This window comes from Lepidothrix coronata, unplaced genomic scaffold, assembly GCF_001604755.1.
Source record: "Lepidothrix coronata isolate B3197 unplaced genomic scaffold, Lepidothrix_coronata-1.0 Scaffold11, whole genome shotgun sequence".
Lineage (NCBI taxonomy): Eukaryota > Metazoa > Chordata > Aves > Passeriformes > Pipridae > Lepidothrix > Lepidothrix coronata.
Window position 1 is genome coordinate 7,085,207 of NW_016690191.1, and position 23,585 is coordinate 7,108,791.

General features: G+C 45.4%; 1 protein-coding gene across 1 annotated transcript in view; it reads left to right on the forward strand.

Annotated features, from left to right (window-relative positions):
- The window catches only part of FSD2 (fibronectin type III and SPRY domain containing 2), a 17,868-nt gene extending 5,206 nt beyond the window's left edge, over positions 1-12,662 (forward strand). The window contains exons 4-12 of the mRNA XM_017804956.1: positions 124-156; positions 1,131-1,252; positions 2,271-2,426; positions 3,437-3,571; positions 4,331-4,484; positions 4,804-4,937; positions 6,786-6,918; positions 8,903-9,079; positions 11,243-12,662. Coding sequence (XP_017660445.1) covers positions 124-156; positions 1,131-1,252; positions 2,271-2,426; positions 3,437-3,571; positions 4,331-4,484; positions 4,804-4,937; positions 6,786-6,918; positions 8,903-9,079; positions 11,243-11,495 — 1,297 coding nt within the window. The 3' untranslated portion in view covers positions 11,496-12,662. The remainder of the gene's footprint in view (positions 1-123; positions 157-1,130; positions 1,253-2,270; positions 2,427-3,436; positions 3,572-4,330; positions 4,485-4,803; positions 4,938-6,785; positions 6,919-8,902; positions 9,080-11,242) is intronic.
- Positions 12,663-23,585: the final 10,923 nt, after the last annotated feature.

Sequence of the window (23,585 nt, forward strand, 5' to 3'; positions counted from 1 at the left end):
TCTGGGTGGCAGCCAATCATGTTACTCCAAAGGCTGCATTTGGGGCAATTTATGTAAGACAGGTCAACAGCGTGATGTAGTCTGACTCTGGACTTTTCCATCTTTAACACTCTCTCTCTCTCTTTTTCTACAGGCAGCAGTAACCATGGTTGACAGGTAGTATCACAGTCTGGGATTTTGTGTCACCTTTTTTCCTGTTAAATGGACTGGTTATTGGAGATACCTGCATGTTCTGGACTTTGTTCAGGCACACAAATGTTGTCTAGGCCACTAGAGCTATTGAAATATTTAGCATTTGTGTTTTAAGCTGCATCAGGAAAAGTTGCTCTAAGAAGTATAACAGTAAAAACTAGTTCATATCCAATTTCAGGAAACCCAAAAGGAGAGTTAGAGCCTCTGTTAAATCACTGTTTTCATCTTAGTCATAAGGAACTAATTTCACTGACTGAGAAACAGGATTGCTAAAGATCTCGAAAGAAATGCTCTGGATACAAATGGGACTAAAACTGAGCTCTCTAAATAGATTAGTAACAGGCTTATTTATGCATCAATACAGCAGAGTAGAAAGTCAAGCTGTGGGAACTCAAAACAAATACTGAAAGATTTTGGAGCAGTTGGAAGAAGTCTTAAGGCACACTAAACTAATTGCAAAAAACCCACCTCTTTTAATTGACTATAATTGTTAATGAAAACACAGAGAAAAGATACCCCTTTTTTTCAAATTTACGACACCTAGAGCCACAAGGTCCTGAATTAGTAGGTGTTGTAAATTCAAAATAATGAAAATTATGGAGCTAATAGATTACCTTGCACAGAGAGGTTGGGGAGATCTCACTCCCCTGCTCAGTGGGAGTGCAGTATGCAGCAGCCAGCTCACTCATGAGGGGGCACACAAAGGAGGTCCCTCAGTCCCATCAGCATCCAGCTCTCTTTGGCATCTTGGAGCACTGATCCAACGTATCTCCAAGCAACAGGCATGGGGGCCTGAGCTTTGTACAACTATGAAAACAAAATTTTAATGAAATACATGTTAATTTGCAGTGTGCTGTTCTTTTTCTCTTACAAATAGGTATCTCCAACACTATGGTACTTCCAATTAGAAATATATTTTTTTTTCCCTGCAACTACAGGCTGGAAGAATTCTTAAAGCAAGAAGTGAATTTAGAGCTTTCAACACTGCCAGACTTTGAAGAGCGGGTCATAGATTTCTCTGAAGTTGAACAACTCATGAACTCCATTAATGCTATTCCAGGTACTCTTCCTATCTGATCATTATTTCAGACCTATTTACATTTAATTAAGGATATGTGTTAAACAGAAATCTATTACTTCTTTTAAAGGAGAACAGCAAATGCAGGATTACCTTCTCCCTAGTTTTCATTCTAGGGTTGTTTTTTGTTTGCATCTATTTACAGAGACAGTGGCAGATATTTTTGGATATTATTTTTTTCATTTGTTTTCAGTATAAAATTACCAGAACTGCTAAGTTTGGCCTTCCCTGCTTTTGCTGGATGATTTCCTAGAAGACTGACAAAGATTACCCCTTTCTATTGAGGGGTCAGGCATGCTTAGTTGGTGATAATGTGTCTTACCTTGTAGTTGCTTGAAAGAAAGAGAGGAACACCAGACTGCTTTAAATAACCTGCACAGCTTCTCTTGATAACCAGATTTCAGTGCCTTGTTCCTCTGCTATTCAGCAATTTTTTTTCCTATTAACAGGAAACAGAACAAAACACAGTTTTAATTTAAGTTCTAATAACTGAAAAAAAAAAATTAAAATCTTTTCTGGGGCATCACAAATGGTCAGAAAGAGCAGTTTTTATGCACAAATACTGTGTTTTCTTTAAAGTAAAACAGCATTTGTCACTTGTTTGCTTGTGCTGCTGACCCCCTGTTGTACAGCTCTTCCCCCATCCCCTCCAGAGGCTCCAAGCCCCCGGGGGGGTCACAGCAGTGCAGGCTTGGCAGATGTTGCTCACTGGTGAATCCCAGCCCCCAGAGCAGGGGAGGTCGAGTTTACAGAGAAGGGGTAGGCTGAGGCTTATTTATTTTGTTGTTTTCATTTTAATTTGGAGCAAGACTAGTTCTCACACACCAGTAACCTGATTATTATCTGCAACTGTTTATGGAATCAGCTCCTGACTTTTCTCCATGTGGGAGGAATACGACCCCATTCAGTGCCAAGGCTTTGTGCAAACACCTTTGTGAGAGGAGAAGGACAATACACCAGGCTTATACATTCAAAAACTGACCTGTTTTCCCCTCTGCAGCTCCTTGTGCCCCTGTGATCAATCCCCAGGCTCCAAATGCAGCAACTGGCACCTCACTGAGAGTTTGCTGGGGCCTCTTCTCAGATGACACTGTGGAGGGATATCAACTGTGCTATAAACCAGTGAGCAACGAGAGGCACGGTGATGAGCGGGCAGGTAAGGAGGCCTGGACTCAAGGGGGCAAAACCAGCTGGCTCCAAAGTACTTCTGGACTTAATGTGGCAACCAGTGCACTTTCTGTGCCCTCTCTTTGTCACCAAAACTGTCATATCTGCCACCACATTTCCTTCTGGCTTTGTCCCTCTTCCCCTGCCCGGTCTGCCATGCTGCTGGCTGCAGCAGGACCCATCACAGCAGCAAAGACAGGACAGGGCAGCAGCAGGGATAGCAGAAATGGGAAGGGGACAATGGATGGAGTCGGGTCTCAGCAGTAGCATTTCCTTTCCTGGAGGGTGGGCACTGAATTAAGCACACATGTGCTGCATCCAGTGCAAAGCACAGTATTTTTAGAGACCAAATCATCATATTATTGGCACACCCACTGAAATCCCCTTAGTGATTTTACAGTTTATCTCAGTGCTAATAATAGGCTGTAACTCCCTATGATGCACATGCACAAAAAATTAAAAAAAGAACCACAGAACCATCCTAAAATGTCCCACTCTTGTGACAAAGCTGCTTTTGCTAATAAGATTCTTGCAGAACTGCAAAAGTGGAAGCCAGTAGAGGTGGAAGCTGGTTAGTTCAGAAAGAAAAGCATAAACTATGCAAATTTTCTAAGATGAAGAATGAGAAATGGGTAGTAAAATAGCTTCAGCTCTTGTCCCTCTGCTAGGATGAGCTGAGCAGTATCCCTGCAGTAGGAACATGCAGGGTCTTTTTGGAAAAAAAAAATTAGTGACAGATGGGTGATCTTTCTTTCTGAATTTTGGGTTCTGAGTGATGTAGCTTCTTCAGAAGCTGATGTGTTATCTGATTTATGCCTCTTTAGAGGAAGGCATGCTGAAACTGCCTGACAGCTAATCAAAGAGTGTGGAACACAAGGAGCTCTCTTGAACTCAGCACACAAAACAACATGCCTCAAGTCCACTATTTGAGGCAGCTTTGGGGAAGAGTGGGTAACTGTGTAAAAAAGCACTGTAAATGCTTTGTTGTTTTCGTTTCAGAGCATACCCTAAAAGTCAGAGAAACATACTGCACCATTACTAATCTGTTGCCGAATACACAGTATGAATTTTGGGTCAGTGCTTTAAATGCCTCTGGTATCAGTCCACCAAGTGAAAGAGCAGTTTATGTGACAGGTAAAAATATTTTATTCATACGACTATGGGACCTTCCTAGTGAAATTCACAGTCATCTCTGAATTTTATGCCAGTAATACTTTTTATGCCAGAAATACTTTGTTTCTTCTGATGTAAGCCTACTGATTGCATGGGAATTCCCTGCTTTTACTTGGACAGCCTATCAGGCCAGTTGTCCCTGCTTTAGAGTTGAAGAAAGAGAATCAGAAAGACAAAATAATTTCTTTAAATGCAAGGATGCAGACCACCTGCCAGTAAGGCTCAAGTCTCCCAGTTCTGTCAGATGGATGTCAGCTCTCCTTTTATTGGCCTATAGGTATTTTGTGGATTCCCATACTATGCTGTCCTTTGTAACAGCAGTTCAGTCAAACACATTGTGTGAAATCCTGACATCAGATGGAGCAAGCCAGAGTAAGACCTTCAAGTACTGGTTCCAGATGTGTTTGACATCTTAGAGCAGAAAAGAGATGCGTCTTTATGACAAAGATAAAACTAATGATAGAAAGAAAACTGTTGTGTAATTATTCTCTATGTTACTACTCTGTGTAATTCTCTTGGGACATTTATAGTCCAAATTAAGTATTTAAATGCTATTGTTAATTGCCCTGCCTGCTGTTTGTTGTCCATTGGGAAGCAGGTTTCTTTAACTATATAGTATTAGTAAACAACTTCGTTCTATTTTTTTTATGTCTTCAAAGCATGTTTGTTGCAAACATCTTCAAGCAACAACTTAGAATTGTTCTTTTGCCTACCTTTTAGCTCCTTCACCACCTATCATAAAGAGCAAAAAGATCCGAAGCTGTGAAAATGCAGCACTGGTGTGCTGGGAATCTGGAGACATTAACCCTGTCGATTCCTACACGGTTGAACTGTACAAGCTGACAGATGAACCAAACGATGATACTGTTACTGAGTGAGTTACTGGTTTTTTGAGTCCCATGACCCTTTTGTGAATTTACCTGTATAAACGTTCCTCTTAGTAAAATTAATTGTATAAATGTTAATAAAAAATTACTATATGGGAATGAGCACTGGTATGGGAATAGAGCAGAAGCACCTGCACCTGTCACAGACTTGCAGGTCTCTTGGCCCTGTTACTGTACAAGGTAGAGTGCTGATGGGTTACAAAAGAACCTGATCATATAATTTCTTCTTTGTTGTTCAGAAAAATAATCTCAAAGGCCTACCTTTGTTTTCTACCCTATAATTTTCCATGGATTTATTTTCTGTAGATCTATTGTTGGGATTCCTAACTGTGAAGTCCTAATTCACCTCCAACCAACACAAAGGTATCACATCTGTGTTAGAGCCCAAAACCTAGGTGGCTCCAGTGAAAGAAGTGAACCTGTCCTGATACACACCACAGGTACTGTACAGCTCAGAACAACTCCAGCAGCTTATTGTTGCATTTATTATCTCAACAGAAAGATTCCTGCTGGTTTCAATAGCCTCTGGATCAGGTTTTAATCTCTTACATCTAATTAGACACACCTGGTAACCTTTGAGGAATAAAAAACCCAACTTTTTGTAACAGTAAGTGCATTGCTTTAGCTCTGTAATTTAAAAAATATTTCTGTCCAGTACATTTGATACTTGAAAGTTACTAATTTCTAAACATTTTAAAAGACAGTATCAATCCAACGCCCCCAGATATTGCTAGCTTGCCAAGTACTGACACACCAATGAGGAAAGTTGTAGTGTGATTTTACTTTACCTCAGAGATTTCCTTGTAATGATGCTACTGTTGGAAAGTATGGCTGAGACAGCACTTTCCAGAGTCATTTGGGTATGCAAAAATCTTCCTCTGTATTCATTAGAACATCTCCAGCTTGACTGGGGAAGCTCCAAGGGGTGGTTCTTTTTATTTATCAGGAAAAAGGCAGTCCAGCTTTCAGCTGGAAGCTTTGCTTTTGGCAACTGACACAGCATTAACAGCTGCTCCCAGTGCCACACTGCACAAGGATTAACCCACCCCAAAGGGAAGTTGGAAGCCCTTTCCCCTTCCAAACATCTAATTAAAGCTCATTTTGATGACTTAGAGGCACACACCTGTTTTCACCTTCATCAATGCTGAAATGACACTGCAACTTCACTAGTTTGTCTCAAACCTCCCACATCACTCAGATGTATTCACACCTTGCTCTTACCTTCTGTGAGAGATTTGCAAATTGCATTTATTCAGCAAGCTGACCACACAGCCATTAACTGAAAGGTTACCTAAAACCCCTGTCTGCTACACATCAGTGACACCACAGAAAAGAAATCCTCATCCTCAAATCCCTAGAGAGGTAGACTGTCATTATGTTACCATCATTTGTGTGCATTCCAACTGCTTAAATCAAACTCAATATTTGAAATTGCCCATTCTGTTTGCACAGCATGTGTTTGTTTTCAGCAGCACATGCCTGTAATTGCCCTGCCATTGTTTGTATTGTATTTGCATTGAAGTAACTTGCAGTTTGATTATAATGATTTCATTTGGGATTAGCATGGGGAGATTTATCATCTCCGAGTCGAGTCTACATTATGCAAACAGCTGATGCAAATTGATCTGTCAACTGCAAGAACCCTCCTCCAACACTGTGAATGACCTTTGGTCCTTTCTGGGGTGGATACACAAGCACCAACCACAAACAGCAGCTGTGATGGACGTGGCTGCTCATCCAAGCGCAGTGTCAGGCCGGCTTTGGGAAGTCTCCGCAGGAGGAAAGGCAGAGGCACTTCTACCCTGGGCTGGACTTACCTCTCTGAGGGCTGATCTGACAAGGGATCCCTTATCTTCAAACTTTGCCCTGCATTTATATGGAAGAGTGAAGCCATGGAGAGGCCTTTAAGCCCCCTTTCTCCTTTCAATGATTAAAACCAGATCACTTCAGCTCTGAGGAAAATCACTTGAAACCAGACAGTCCATCCCATCTTTGAATAGCCACTTCCTGTGCAATGCCCGCTGCTTTGAGCCCTGGTAGGGTTCAAAACCAGGTTAAGCCCCCTGCTTTTCATAAGGCTGAAACTAAACATTGTTAAGATGTAAAACATCAATTATTAGAAAAAATTTCAAATAGACAATCTTGTCCTCTCAGTGTCAGCCACAGATTCCTCCAGAGCACTGGTAAATCTTTTTGGAGATCCAAAAAAACATTTCACCACACCCTTGCTGTAAATCCTGATGCTATAAGAAGTTTCTGGAGTTATCCTCAGGCATTTTCTCTTGCAGGCACCTGCTTCTACCTTAATGAGGACACAGCCCATCCTTTACTGGCAATCCTAGATGATGGATTTACAATTTCATGCGATGAACTGGAAAACCCAGAGTGTGATCTGCCCGTCTATGATAACAGCTTTACAAGGTATACTGAAGCACTTCAGTTTGGGTTTTTTAACAGATGCCAGGAAATGTCTAATGGGGCTTTCAGCAGCTCTTATTAATTTTGTGAGCTGAAATCTCTCTCTCTAGCTGCTCTTTGGAACTTAAGCACCACTTGGAAGTTAATGCAAATTCTTAAAGAGGATTACAGATGCAATAGCCACAATTACATACAAACCTGCTTACATGTTTGGCACATTGAGCTAAATTTTTTAAATGCCCCCAAAAAAATGCTAAGGAAAGGAGAGGGATCTGAAAACTTAACTCTTGCTGAAAGACATAACTGATACTATTTGGACTGACAGATTTTACTTTCAAAAAAGAATTAGGCCCTTTGCCATTGAAGTGAGAGACTAAGCTTGCCAAAATGCATGCTACCAGTCAAAACCACAGAAACAGCACATAACTAGGACAGGCATCTGCAGACACAGGATAACAGAAGTCCACAACTTAGTTCCTCCATGGAAACGCAATGTTACTAGAGAGCTCAGTAGAAAAGAGTCGGGAAAACGATCATTCTCTTCATTAAAGTCATCATGATAAGCTTGAATGGGATTTCATCTCACTTCCACAGAGTGCTTTTATGTTTCACGGAAACAGCCAGAGCTGGCACTTATCTCATTCTAAGGCTGAGGTTTTGGTACCACTGTGAACTTTCAGAAGTCTCTTTCATGCTAAGATACAGCTCTCATTACTATGGTCATTTTTGTTCACAGATTTTTACCCATCCATTTTGCATCATTCCTTTTCCTTCTCAAGCTGTAGCAGCACAATCTCCACAAGTCCTGATTTCAGCAGCCTTTAAGCTATTCCCAAGACATCTATGTGCACTTGCAGTGAACTGTACACTTGCTTTAAGCAACTGCTGCTGCAGTGGCAGAGCAATGCTATCATGCTGCATGTACCCATCCTTACACACCAGGCCCTCTAAATGCTGAATGCAGCTCTTTTTCAGCATTACCTAGAGGCTCCAGAGCTGTGTCTGCCAGCAACATCCTTTGCCTTTGTAACTTAAAAACTTTAGACCCTGTAACAGTAACATATTGGTTGTGTGTGTTTCAAACTTGCTGTCCCCTGTGACAACAACAGCTAACACACCATGTACTTTTCCGGAGAAAAAGCTGAGGTGTAGTCTTACAGGATTCATATTGTCCTCTTAAGTCAAGTTAGGGTGTTTTGGAAGCTTTTACCATGGGTTATTTTGCCCAACTTCCTGGGTTCAGAACTTATGCTTTTGCAGACTTGCATCTTCCAAGCACCCATTTCCTTTGACTCCAAGACTGTACCAGTAAATCAATCTGAAGGGTCTCTCTGTGGTACATTGTCTTTCCTACACATCTTTTAAAAGAGTTATCTTCTACATGGTTCCTATCATACATGCTAGGAGCCACAGTCCACTGTTAAAAACTTTTCATGGCCCAGGTACCCAGCATATTCCAAGTTCTCCTACCTCATTCAATTCTTCCTGATCTCTTCAAATACAGTGTAGGAAGGTCTCCTCCCCCCAGCTGCCCCAGGAATTTCATGCTGTTACAGTGCTCAGTCCCTAAATGGTGAGTGACATTTAAAGCCCTGGGCTGTTTGGGAAGAAAATACAAGATATGTAGACTTTTTCCCCTGCTATACTGGGGTTCACCATAACACTCTCTTTTCTAGCAAGTAATAGCTTTCCTAGAAGACCCAGTCATTACAGGATGCTATTCTGAAAGTGCCCAGGGCACTCATTTATACAAAGCTACCCACAGGTAAAAACAAGACAAGTGCCACAAAGAAACCTGCAGGTTGTTTGTCAGTTCCTCAACATGGGGAATTTGCTGTAGTCAAAAATCCACACTGCACTGCCAAGGAGACAGCAAAAGTGGCTCTCACTTATTGATCTGTAATGTCCAGGTATATACATACCTAAACATTATAAAGAGCACTAGAGAGGCCCTGCCAAAGCACATATTCCTGTCTGTCTCCCACAGATGTATTGCAATCCTGGGCAGTCTGATCCCATTTCCAGGAAAGCATTACTGGGAGGTGGAAGTTGAGGAAGATACAGAGTACAGAACTGGTGTGGCTTTTGAGAACACTCCAAGACATGGTCACCTGGGGGCAAACAACTCATCCTGGTGCATGAGGCATATCATCACACCATCAAGGTAAGGCTGTGGAGGCTGCAGGTCTCCTACAGGAACACCTCCCACATGTACATCTGCAGGCAGAGCAGGAGAGATTTCATATCAGCCCAGACCAAACACTTAACGAGAGGCCTCTGACATTCGATCAGTGGCACTGTCAACTGGTCTTGGAAGGATTCTGGAACGTTTAAGTAAATCCTCCTGCTTAATGACATTCTCACATTGAAACAGGCAGTCTCAGGGACAAATCTGAATAAAATCGGAGTTACACAATTTAGCTGTAAAGGCTACCAAAACCCCAGTGGGAAGACAGAGGTAACCCAAGTTACCCAGAAACTCTGTATCTGGCTAAACCCAGTTGTACCCAACTGGTTTTGATCTCTTCTATCTATGGAAGTAGGTCATACCTGTCTGCAGAAATGCCAGTTCCCCTCATGCCTCAGTTGCACTGCTGGACACTATTACATTAGCATCATTTCCTTTGACTCTCATGAGTGATCTGGGCACCCTGTGAAGCATCCAGGAGCAAGAAAACAGTCCCATCCGCAGGCATGCCTGAGCATTGCCTACTGCCTGCCTGGATGGCTCAGTGCTCAGCCAGCCAGAGGTGCCAGGGTGCTGCTGGGTCCCCCTGAATAGGGAGATGGGACAGCACCCTGCACTCAGCAAATGGCAAGGATGGAATAGCAAGGGCCCAAATCTGCCTGTCCTCTGCCTGCCGGTACAGGGAGGTTTTAGATGCACTCAGTTGGCTGGAGCCCTCACTCCTCCCCAGCACCCGCTGCTCTGGGCTGCCCAGCAGGGCAGCAGCTGCACAGCCAGTCCTCAGCAGTGCCAGCATCTGCCTTCCACGCAGCAGGAAATGCTGCTTCTAATGAGGAATGCCAAACCCACCACAGCTAATGATACACTGCAGGCAGGCTAATTGGATTTCCTTGCTACTTTGAGCAAAGAGGTACTTGAGGTTTGTTGTCATTCTTCTGGAGCAATAAGCACGGACTCCAGAGAGAAAAGGAAGCTGGGCCATTGCTCAGCTTGTACCCACTTCTACAGGGAAATTGTCTCAGGTTTGAGCAATGTGGGTGGAAGAGGTGGGTAGTGAATGAGTGGCCCTTAGAAAATGCCAGATAACTCATTCAGCTGAATAAATCTCATTTCTGCTCAGAAAGGCACGTCTCATACATCTTTTTGTTTGCAGCATGCCACACTAGAGAGTTTGAGTAACTGTTTGAGTTAAACTAGCTGTTTGAGTAACTGTTAGGGGACCTCAGCATCACTTAGTGACTACATGGGGAGGGCTACCCTCATGACAAAGCTGTTTACATGCAGAGCACCCTCCTGGGCTCCAATAATCCACAGTACAGGAATCACAATCACTGTAGTAAATGAACATAAAGACTGAAATTTCCCCATGAACACAGGCTGAGCAGGGAGGTCCTGTAGGAAAAAGCAGCCAAAACCATAATTTAGACAGTGGGGTTTGACAAACGATGTCCAACAGCCTGGAGGATGCTTGACCATGCTGTGCATCAGGCAGCCTCTGCCCCAGGGACTACAGTCCCTTGCTGCTGCTGTGAAGGTGGGCGTGAGCAGTTCTGTAACACCAGCAGGAAAGAGGGCTCAGCACCACAGGCCCTTAGGGAGCAAGTGGGCAGCATGGAAGTGCCTGGAAGGACAAGATTGAGTCACCTCACCACCCCCTCCATGCCAGGGCCCACAGCTTCCCAGGGGCAAGTCTTAGGAGATGACAATCAATGGTCTTTCTGGGGCAAACCCAACTGGCCTAAAAGAGCACAGCTCCTTCATGGAGAAAGGGACAAATTCAAGCTAAACCTAGGGGCAAGAGTGCACCCTTTGATTTATAGGACACCCATGCTGTCCTCTGAGGCATAGAAAAAGCCCAGAAAGTTCCATCTTGTGCTCTGACCTTGTCCATTCACAGCCAGACTGGGATCTGAAACAAGCTTAGACAGGCAGGTGCAAGAGCTGTGGGATACGGCTGTGTGGAAGCACAGGGACACCTCCCCTTGGCAAACACAGCCACTGCTCAGCAGTGTGGATGGGACTGGGCATGCAGGAGGGACAGGACTGTGAATTGGGAAGTATATCCTGGAACACATCTGTGTGCTTCCCTTTGAGAGTAGTTCAGGGTGCCCTCAGGTCTTTTGTGTTTCTTGCCTACAGGCACAAGTACGAGTTCCTGCACAGCGGGATGACACCAGACATCAGAATTACTATTCCTCCTACAAGGATTGGCATCCTGCTGGACTACGAGAACTGCAGACTGTCATTTTTCAATGCAGATATTGCCCAGCACCTTTATACATTCAACTCACGCTTCCAGCATTATGTCCACCCCTGCTTTGCTTTGGAAACACCTGGTATCTTACGGATACGTACTGGAATTACAACGCCTCCGTGGACTGCCCTCCTATAACCTGTGTTCTGCCACTACCACACCTACATCTGCCCTCTTTCAGCATCAACTGCTCCATCACACTCCCTGTAAACCAGCTGTTTCCCAAGAAGAGCAAAGCAACCTGACCCAGATCAACTGCCAGGCCTGAGCCCTTACGAGTTACATCCTCTTAGGAAGGATCTTAGCAGAAAGCCACTATGGTCACAAGATCCACCAGATCTCAGAATTCTCCACTTAGAAATAGATACCATCCTTCTCAGAGGTGACACTGTCATCATGCAGCAGTGGTAGCTGGATCATTTGCGTGATCACTTAGGTGACCCCAATACCCATCTGATGCCCAGGGAACTTCCCAGTTCCAGAGTAATCATTAATTCTACTCCTGAGGCTGCTGAAGAGCCAAACATTCAAAGAAAAACAAAAATAGCAAAAGGCATGAACAGTGTACAGCTGCTAGAGCTGAAAACACTCCAACCATGAAGCTGATCTCACAATCAAGTTTTCTTGTTGCTACATGAAGCCTGTGACACGAGATAATCAAATACGCCTCCCCTGTGTGTGAACTGTTAGCGCCTACATACCCAGTGAGGCTTTCTGAAATACCCAAGCATGCACTACAGTCTCAAATATAAGACACTTTTACAGAATGCCCATGTTTCTCATTCATTCATCCAGGGAAAAAAAACAAAAAAACAGGCAGGCTTTTTGCAGTGCTCCACTACCCTTAAAGAGAAACCAAAAGCATCATTTTTATCTGTTTCTTTTTAGCTATGCTCATCTCCACTTGGGTGTAACCTCCCTCCACCCTCACAGATCTGTTCCCCCCCTGAGCACTGAAGAATTCTCACCCCAGTGCTGTGCCCTTGAAGCTTTGGGTATCCATGGGGCTGGAAGCACTCTGGCCCAGCACTCAGTTGAGATGTCCTTGTTTAGGCTTCATTTCCAGACACCAGATGATCAAGACAGCTCTAAACAGCCTCATCTGTGTATGTCAAAACTACCTGAGCTCAATGAAGAGTCATTAACAGAGAAGCTTTTCCACAGATTTATTGCATGTTCATTACAAAATTCACTGATTCAAGTTTCCATTCTAGGGGATAGCCAGGAACAGGCAGGGGCCTCTTCAATATACAGGGTCTCTACAAATAAATGCTGCTGGCAAAACTAAAGAGATTTGACATAGAACTGTGTATCAAAAGCTTGTCTGTTCTTTCCCAAATAGCTTCAGGCCTTCAGAAACCATAAAACCAGGACTAGAATACCTCACTACAGCAGTGATTAGGACCATCTGCTCTTGGATTTCTATTTATTTTGCAAGCCTCAAAAGATGGGTTTAGCAACACTGAGCTATGCAAGTTCAGTCTCATTTCTTAGCCTACCCAGAATTCAGCCATTTCCAGGGCAGAAAGGGTTGTTTGGGTCACCCTGTGAGACCCCCTCTAAGCGGGCCAGAGACTTTCAGTTGCTATGTCTGGCAGTGAGCAAAGGAACCTGTGTTCACCACAAACAGGTAACTCAGCCAGCAACCACTGCCAGTGCAGAGGGCAGGAGGTGGCCATGCACCCCGGTGATCCTGGCACAGCTATACCAGAGAAAGCAGCTCCTGTGCTGGGGAATGAAGTCGAGAGAAAGCACTGTTCTTTGCTAAAAAATGTACACCTTGATTCTGTGTCCAAATTCCACCCACTGGAACATGTTTTACCTGTATCTGCCAGAAATTGAGAGCCCCACTCTTCTTTTCAAGTAGATACCTGAAAGAGTGTAAAACGCAGGTATCCGAGTAGAGGTGTGAGGATGTTTGAACCTCCCAATAAAGCCTTTAAGACACAAAGGCTGCCAGTGAACCCACCATTCTGCTCCCTACAACCAGCTTTCACCTCAAGTGTTTAAACCACAGCTGTATCCTGGCACCAGGATTAGTCTTTCACCTATAACCCAATCCAACATACTTTCCAACTGGTGAAATGAACTGGGAATCCCCAGGATTTCCCAACCCTCTGGCAGGACTGTGCAAGGACACCCTTGCAGTGGGACTCTACAAGTACCAAACAGTTCTATTATGTTCCCAGCTCGATGAATCTGTTGGAGAACGCAGGCCTGACGGCTGACTAGCCTGCTCAGCAGAATGACTCCAGTGGTCACTACCAGGCATGGTACAGGACAGCTAAGGCAGCAACAGAACTATCTGAAAAAAGAACAAATAAGCAATAATTGGCTACTAGGTTAAAAACAGTAAGGGAAATGAATTTGCATATTTCTGTTTAATAAAAGCTTCTCCTTCCTCAGGAATCCCTTAAATATTTAAGCAGCAAAGGAAACTTGGACAACTTGAATTTTTTCAAACCAGCTCTTGCTGTGAACAACCTCTATATAAATCCTTTATAGAGAGACCACCACTTCCACTACAGTTGATCAGACCAGCACGACAGCCAAGTTGGAAATTCACATCAACCCCATCTCTCTGTGTAAGCCCATCAGAAGAGCAAGACATCTCTAAGCCTGTGAGTGAGGGCCAAACCCTGCACAGAACTGGAAGCTGTATTTTACAGTGAAAGGCGAGTTTCCTACTGAAGCCAAAGGGCATTAACAGGTCCAGCACGGTGCCCTGGAGCAGGATAACACCAAGTGTGTCTGGAATCCTGGCTATATCACTCAACTTGGGAGAGCTGTGTTGAGCTGTCAATCCGAGAGCTATTTCTCCACATTGAAAGGTATCTCAGATGAGGCAAAATCAGTTATCTCTAGCCTGTCTACAGAACTCTGGCTGAACTAGATCATACAGAAGGGCAACAGTCAATTAAAAATCAGTTGCCCTTGTCTCTGACGTTACGTGCTGCAAGATGCATTTTTTGTGGTTATTTTCGTAATATTTTTCTTCCTGGTCCTTGTTACTATGTGCATTTACTGGCAGAGAGCAGAATTCATCCTCTAAGAAGGACACGAGCTCATGCCTAAAGCTCTGGTATTGGCCAGCTGAACCCCACAGGCTGCCCTGATGTGCAGAAGTGATCCATGCATCCTTGCAGAGCTTGAAACAGCAGAGACTGCTAAAGGCCAGAATACCCCCAACCATGCCTCACCCAGCAGCTAACTGGGGACTTTGCCAGGGCTGCCCAAACCCCTTCAGAGTGGGCTAAAAGAACCACTTTTTCCAATTCCCTTCTATTCTCTGTGATTTCAAATACCTGTACATGTTGTTGCCACTGGAGGGCATCATGTGAAGCCCTTTCCCAAGGCTGCACCAGTTCTCGGAGTTTACACCAACCATCTAAGGCTGAAGACAGAGTTTTCAAATTGGTTACCATAATCCTTAGGCAAGTCCAGTGTCCCTCCTCACCCAGTGCTGGAGCCGGGAACAAAGGGACCCATGGGCCTATGAGCAAAAACACACGAGACAACTTCAAAAGCAAAAATACAAGAGAAAACACAACAGTCCTGAAACATGCTTTAGTGTGTTTGATTCAAACCAAAGATCCCCACCATTTTCTACAGAAACACATGACTTTTAACCTGATCCCTCTCACTGCTATTAAAACTTTGTAGGTAGATGAAGTAGGCCCTGACTTTATCTCACAGGCAGGCCTTGTTCTTCCACCATTTAATTTAGGAGGATAGTATCAGTGGAGTCAATATAATGCCACTGGCTCCACTTTCTTAGTCCTCCAGATGAATCCCCATAAAAAACTCTGGGAAAGTCTCAGGAGTTGACTGCACCCTCCTAAAGGAGACCGCAGAGCCTAACCATTCAGCTAGGAGGGCAATTCCCTTGTTCCTGTCCTCAAACTCTGCTGAATCTTTTTAACTGCCCACCTCTGTTTCCCGACAGGAACTGATATTACTCACTAGCAGTGCACAGCAAATCTGCCAGGGACCATGCAAAGGTGAGGCCCTGCTTCCTGTTCACCTCAGCACCTGGACTCCACTGCACAGTCCTGGGCCAGCCCAACACACAATGCTGCCTTTTTGTTGAATTTTCTCTTCATTGAGGTTATGCTGCCGTGCTCAGTTGCCACTGGGACTCAGTTGTCCAGGCCAGCTTACTTTTAAGCTTTACTTGCTCTGATACAAGCAATATTGAGACCCGAACTGCATGTAAAATGGCTGCAAGGGGCTGCACGCTCTGCCAAAAGGGTGCGCATCCCACAGCTGGCTCTGAATAAAAGTGGGTTTCTGCAGAGGGAAACCTGCGGCTTAAACAGCAACAGAAAGGCAGAGGCAGCCAAAAGCAGGGTCTCGGTCTACATCACAAAACCAGGGGCAGGATGGCCCACGCTGCCCCAGCTACTGCCCTGGCCATGTGCGGGCGGGCGGGCAGCGCTTACCTGCGTCCCGGGCACAGCGTCGCGGGCGGGGGCGGCTCTTCACCGGCCCCGGCCCGGCGGGGGCTTCCACGCGGGATGCACATCAAGGCGGCCGGTCCTGTGAAGGGACACACGGGTTACGGGGACAGCCGCGGGCAGGAGGCCGAGAGCGGGTAGGCCGCGCCTCGGCGGCGCCACCGCAGAGGGACCCGCTCGGGCTGCACGGACAAGGGGCCCCCGCTCCCCGGTGCGGCCCGCGCTCCCTGCGCCGCGGGGCCTTTCCGTGCCCTGCGAGCGAGCGCGGGCAGGAGGCCGTGCTCGAGCTCCGCCGGCCGCCCTCGAGCACCCGAACCCGCCGCGGGCAAGCAGAGGAGCCGCTGCGCCGGAGCAGGGCCGGATTTCCCTCCCCGCCAAGAGCTCCCGCCGCCTCACCTCGCGCCGCCGCCATTTCCGCGCAGGGGCCGCCCCGCGCCTCTCCCGCCCCGCCGGCGGGGCGGGGGCTCGGGCCGCGGGCGGGGCCGGCGCTGTCCCCGCTGGGACAATCGCGCTCTGACACCGGGTGGGCGCTGCTTTTCATCCTTCTGTCGGGCTGCGCCGGGAGCCCTCGCGTTTTACCCGGGTTGGGAGCTCTGTGCCGGCCCTGCTGCCGCCCGGCCCGGCGAGAACTGACTGGCCGAGCCGAGCCCACCACACTCGGCGCTCACTTGGGCCCTACCTGCTCCTCGGCTGCACCGTGGAGCGGCTCCTCCGGCGATGGCTCCATCCGTAACTCACTTGTTGCCTCCAGCCAGCCCTGTCCCAGATGCCACCATCCTGCACAGCACCTGCCGAGATTGAACCTCTCCATTCCTTCCCATAACATGTTCTCGATCCTGCAGGTTGAAGCCCTGCTGATGGGCAAGGGGTTTCCTTCCCCCTGGGCCCTACTTCAGGCACAGCCCTGGCATGGCTGAGGAGGCACCAGCCCTCGGCAGCCGCTGGGTCTCCATCAGCAGGGCTAGGGGCAGGACAAAGCTCCTGAGGTTTCTCATTGCTGGGATAAGTGTTCCACAGCTCCCAAACCCACCTGTGTGGGCACCTTCCATCCAGGCTGGGCTGGGCCAAAATACCTCTCTTTGGAGGTATTTTGCATTCAGTTGGATACACTCAAGTTTTCTCTCAATATCTAACCAAAATTCCTTATGTTCCATCTACAGTGTTGCAAAATGCATTGTCAGGTGATGCCTGGGGTCACACCAGCACCTCCCGCCCTGTGCTCCTGTGCTCACCTGAAAGCTGCAGCCGGGCTGCTGGAGTAAACCTTGTTACTTTGCCTGTGCAGTCAGTCAGATATATTTCATGGTCTGCATAATAAAATGCTTGATAAAATAAACATTGAATAGACTCGGCTCATCTGAGTCCGCAAAGCTTTGTTGTAGCAAGAGTCACTAGCAGCCCTGCTTGCTTTCCCTCCTTTGGTGTGGCTTTTCCGGCTTTCAGGATAGCACCTGATGCTTTTAACATAGGTCTGGGCTTTGGGAGAGCCTCAGCATCCTCAGATAAATTGCTCCGTGTCTTACAGGTTGGCCCATGAACAGCCAGCCCAGCCCAAAGCCATATGTGCACATTCAGCCCTTTCAGTCGCAGTGCATGGTGAGGAGTACTCAGCTGGTCATGAACCTGCAGCTCACTCTCTCCTCTGGGCCAGCTACACTCCTGGGTTTCACTGCACTCCTAATTCCTCAGGGCCTCCCAGGACAGCTGATGGCAGGAAAAACAGCCACGGGAGGGAAAGCTGAGGAGGGGATGGTTGCTAAGGCTCAGTGCAGAGGCAGCCATTGGAGGCTGCTGGGCTTCTTCCATAACTTTTTATTCTTGCAAAAGGCAAAGAAGTAGCCAGAGATAAAGAGCAATAGCTGTAAACCATCTCTCCAGTGTCCATATTCTGGAGGTAACAAAGCTCTGCTTGGCCTCACCAAAAGAAAAGCAAATTGTTCATCAGACTCCTCTTCCAAGCAAAGTAAACACTTTGCCTCCTGCCCTTGCAGTGGCTTATCAAAGAGCAGCATCTCTTCAAAGCATCTTTCAAACCTGGGCTAACTACTGTGTGTGCTGTTATTAACTGGAGGCAATTTGGGAAGGGGAGGTAGGGGGCTTTGATTACTCTGACATGAAAGCTTTAAAGAAGAAAAAGTCATAATATCGACCTGTGACGCCATGGCATCCAGACAAAAGCCTAGCTGTCATTTTTGCCTGCAGAGCCTCACCAGGACTTCACTGGCCTGACTTCAGAGAAGCTCAAGCCTGATCTATGAACTGTGTTTATCTCCCTCAGGTCCCACAGAGCGTGACCTTTCCTCCTCTCCAACACCCCAGAAAGGCAGGGAGAAAAACTCACAAATTGCTTCTCATACATGGAAGCACGTAGTCTACAATGATGATTTATTAAGCCTAAAATTTCTGAGCATGCCCAAAGAGATGACTCGTATTGACATACAGGAAAGGACACTTAAGGAGTTCGACTGTCCTCACAGTCTATGAGGCAATAAAAGAAACCTTTGTTTCTGGTGGAGAATTTCAAATTCATTGTTACAACCTGTTCTCTTGTTTTGAGTTCCTCTGTCCGCGCACTAACCCAAGAGCTAATATCTGGCTTTTAAAAAAGTTAAATAAATCAAAAGTTCAAAGAACAGACAGACAAAAATAAAAATACTGTGGTGTTTCATGTACAGACTATAACAATGTGACCATGTATTTGCAACCACTCTTAGGACAGACTTCCTTCAGAAAGCAAAAATCTAAGATGTGGATCCATGGGTAAAAAATAAAAAAGTAGCACCCAAGAGGCAGATTATGAACAGAACTAAGAAGTAAATATAAGTTCACCAAAATCAATGCATTGGGAAGGACTTCTACTTGTAAGTCCCAAGGTGGGGCTACTGGCGGGCAGAGGGGAGGGAAAAAACCCTCCAAACCCTCTTTTTTCAGACCACCTTCGAGAAACACTACTGACTCTTGTTACAACAAAAGCAACACAAATACCACTTTGCTAATACATACTGAGCCAGACTTAAACATGTCACTGATATTTATTTAACAAATATTGTTAGGTATGTACTCCGCTATGGTTCAAAGAACACTTGTTTATTTAAAACAGCTTATTTTAAAACAAGGCTTTTTGTTTTCTTTCTTTTTTTTTTTTTTTGTTCCTGGCATGATAGAGCAGCTAAAACTTTGTTTTCTGACCTTGGCTTGTAAGAGATCTATCATAACAGGAACAGTACATTGGCACTGAGTCTGCCAACACAGCTTTTCAGGGGCTGGGAGATGCTGATCGCTTTTAGGGCTAGGTTGTAAGACGAGGAGCATTTCACTCTGCTCTCACCATGTCCTGAAAACTGTCTATTCATGCAATTGAAGTCTTTCTCCCTCATTATCCTCAAAAGCCATGCCTGATGTTGTGCTTGCCTTTCCCAGCCCAGTCTCAGTGGGATGGTTGGGCATCTTGCCTGTTCCTTAGCACTCCCATTCACGCTGTATCGCTGCACTCCGTCTTACTTACCGTAAGCAGTGTCTGAAAGAGCCGGCACCACCCACCAGGGGACAGGCGAAGGGACACTCGCTGATGGCATCCGGCACTACCGCGACTCCCACCCGGGTCAGGACACAGTAGGGACAGAGGATGGAGCTCTGAGCAGTATCTCTGAAAAGCAGCAGTGATAAACCCTTATGAAAGCACCTGTTTTCTCCATTTCTCTTCCCACTTTTTGACAGTCAGATGCTTCCACCCAGAGCCCTCTGCGGCAGGCTGGCAGCCTCCAGGACTACGCCAGGGTTTGCCATGGGGTGGACGCCAACAAGCCACTTTGCTTCCCTGCAGCTTCTTTCACCCACCTATAAAGGGCTCTATGGAGCTGCTTGTAAAGCTCTTTGGGGATCTGTAAAGGAATAATTTCATTTTCTGTAAAGAAAAATATTACAAACAAAGTAACATTTTTTTTAGGCAAAAAGGGACAGTTCTTGCTGGAGGCACAAAGCAATATTCCTCACACATTTCACACTGCAAATACCAAGGGAATCTCATTAAACATATTCCATTTCATCTTTAGGCTGAAGACAGAGCCATACCTCCTCCCCAGGAACTGGGGAGCTACAATATCACCAGGATGACATCATTCTTGGTTATAAAACATGCTGCATGCTGAACTTGGCACTCAGCATCTCAGGTTAAGCTAAGAGCTAATGTAATGAACTCTATGGAAGGATTTACATCAAATACCACTTTGGAATATTAAATATAGACAGGAGCAACTTCTCACTTGAATAATTACACACTGGCTAAATTTATTCTTTCATTTCAAAGCCAGGCAATCACCTTTCCCACTTCCTCTCTAAAATTGTGTGCATTGGTGTGCTATTTCACTACCTCAAGAGAGACATGTGATAAAAGGATGAAGTAACTTCTGTTAATTACCATGGGCTGAACTAAGATCAGTTTTAGCTCTAGCAATGACTATTGCCACTCGAGGGGGGGAGCAAGCAAACCGAGAAAAGAAAGATTCAAATTTCAACGTGTCCACAGCTGCTTGTGTTTTCTAACATAGTCTCAAAGGCAGAGGTGCCTGCAAACACTCCTGAACTTCACTTTGTATGTGGGAGTACAGCACAAAAGACCTTGCACACATATCCCCACTGCCCCAGTAACAATGCAGTGCTCACAAGCTGTTTCAGCTAACTATGTATTCTCTTTCTGCTTGTGGATACCAGACTAAGGCTTTCAGCCATTATAGGGTATTTTTCCAGGCTCACTTTAACTTGAATCAGAAAAAAATATATTTTCTTGTGGTAACAGTTGCTGTAAGCAGAAAGAGTCAGTTTGAAAGGCAGAGTTTAGCTCCAGTGTTATGGCTGTGTGTTTGAGGGAGATGTTCAGCCAGCAGAAGTTAAGGGAAAGACTCCTAGAAAATGGGAAAAGAACCAATATAGAAGCTGAGAAGGGAAAAAGTGGAACATCAGAAGACCAGAAGACTGTTTCCTGGCCTAACACTTACTGTTAAACCACAGGCAGGGCTTGAAGGTCCAGGACTTCAAAGGTGTTTAGAAGCCTCAAAGCCATTTTTCTTAGTGATTCTGGGCCCTCTGGCCTTTCCTAACTCAGTTGCCTCTCTTGTTAAAGAGGATGATACTGCTTGGCTTTGCAGGGCTTGAAAAGCTGAGTCCACTGAGGTTTGAGTGGGAAGTGTGAGAGGAGATTCTTAAAGATGTTAAAGAAGGGGGAAAAAGGAAAACATGAGACACTTTTGCCTAGTAACATTCAAAGCAGGCACAGAGAGAAAGCATTTGGGGGAGTTAAACCACACAAGTCCTTTGCCCACAGAGCCATAGCTCCAGCACAACAAAAAATCATTGAAGCACCTGGATGTCCCCTTTGTTCTGAACAAGCAGTACAGGGACAGGGCAGCAATTTAAAAGCTCATTTTCTGCATCCAAACATCATGTCAGAATGAAATGCACTCCATCCTGCTATCATTTAACGAGCACCCCTGGGACCACTGTACCTTGGAGGCATGATGTCACACACCAGCAGAGAGATTATTTGTTTTGAAGCTTGTGAATAGCTCTGAGACTTCATTTCAAAGCACTCACAGAGTCATGACTCAAACCCTTCTGGCCTCACAGAAAGGCACAACTGACTACAGTCTCCCTGTGCTGTTTCTGAGCATCCTGTAAGGGATTATTAGAAAGCTATTATCCTTTCTTCTCTTTTATGTAGGAATGGCTTTGCCGTTGCTTCAATTTTTTCACGTTCAAGACACATTTTCCTAAGTGTCTTAGCAATGATGTCTCTGCTGAGACAAGCAGAGACACTCACTGCAAAAAGCACTGCAACAACAACAAAAAGGCATTAATTCCATTTCAAGTGATTTTTAATTTATATATAGCCATTGGGAATATTGCAATATGAAAGCCATCTCCAGACCTGCGACAAGGGAGCTGTGCACACCACCTGTCTGGTTTCTCCTTTTGTCAGAATAAGCAATTATTACTCAGAATTTTTTACAAGGGAACAAGATATTAGTCTAGGGCAATTTGCTGAGAAGCCAACATTTTTGTTAGAAGATCGTAACAGTTCATGCCCACCTGGAAGCAATTACAGTGATACCCAGGTTTAGCAGCAGTATTACTCGATAGAAAATTTTAGCATGCAGCATGGAAAATAGAACCAGTCATTCCAAATGGGTCATTTAATGTTGAATTGCTGAACCTTAGTCAGTTTTAAAACAAAAAGCTTTAAGATTAAAACCCCGAAGATGCATAAAGAACCTCTATCATGTCTACATGGGAATTTACTCTTGCATTAGCCTTAAAACAGGAACAAATGGAAAGTGCATAAGACTGCCAGCCTGACTGAAATTGGGAACAGCTTCAATCACACTCAGTTCACCTTCCATGGTGAAGGACCATCAGTAAACCCATGGTTTTCTCCAGCAACGCTCCATCACTGAGTGACAGTTCAAAAAGCATGAGAAGAGATACTAAACTGGAAAGGGTTCAGAGCACAAGGCATGTGATGTTGCTATGTAATCTTGGAGGATAAAGGAAGGGGATCTGGCATGGTTGAAGAATTTGCAGTGGCATACAGAGACATCTGAGTACTGGAGTGATAAATATCATGTTAGAGCTATTAGTGCTCCACAGCAAGGCCTGCGGTCACCCCCCCCAGAGTGGACATATCCTCACACTGCACAGAAGGCTTCAGAGGTGTAGCTTGTAGAGAGAAGCTCAGTGGGAAGAGATCTTAGGTGAGGATCAGGCATTGTGGTGCCAGACTTTAATTATAATCTCTCCTTGGCAAATTTAGATGGACAGGAGAATGAACAGAGCTGCAGTCAATGCCTGCAAATCAGTGTTTTATGTTAAGTGAAATTATTGTACACCAATATGGACATAAATCTGGCTGATACAGAAGGTTGATTAGCACAGCTCTACACTCCAAGTAATAGCAATAAAGATGCAGTGTGAGTTTCAGGGAATTAATCATATCTTTTCAATGATGATGCATCAGGCCTTTTTATAGCAGATTAAATTAACTGCTTTTACCATTCATTAATATAACTCAGATATTAACTATGCTTATGAAGAAATATTTTTTTCTGGTCAATTCTGTTTAATATCTTTACTGATGATCCAGACAAGAGGAACGAGTGTGTCCTCAGTCAGTTCACAGATGACACTAAGTTGGGTGGGAGTGTCAATCTGCTGGAAGGTAGAAAGGCTCTGCAGAGGGATCTGGGCAGGCTGGATTGATGGGGCAAGGCCAGTTGTATAAGATTTAACAAGGGAAAAGTGCCGGGTGGTTCCTGCATTTGGGTCACAACAACCCCCTGCAGCGCTCCAGGCTGGGGGAAGAGTGGCTGGAAAGTGGCCTGGTGGAAAAGGACCTGGGGGTGCTGGTTGACAGTGGCTGAACATGAGCCAGCATGTGCCCAGGTGGCCAAGAAGGCCAATGACATCCTGGCCTGTATCAAGAATAGTGTGGCCAGCAAGACCAGGGCAGTGATCATCCCCCTGTACGCGGCACTGGTGAGGCTCTCTCCAACTCCCTGAAAGGAGGTTGTAGCCATACAGAGATTGGTCTCTTCTCCCAAAAAACAAGTGATAGGATAAGAGGAAATGGGCTCAAGTTGCACCAGAGGAAGTTTAGACTGGATATTAGGAAAAGTTTCTTCATGGAAAGGTTTGTCAAACATTGCAAGAGGCTGCCCAGGGAAGTGGTCAGGAGTCAGGATTAATGGCTGGACTCTATAATCTTACAGGTCTTTTCCAG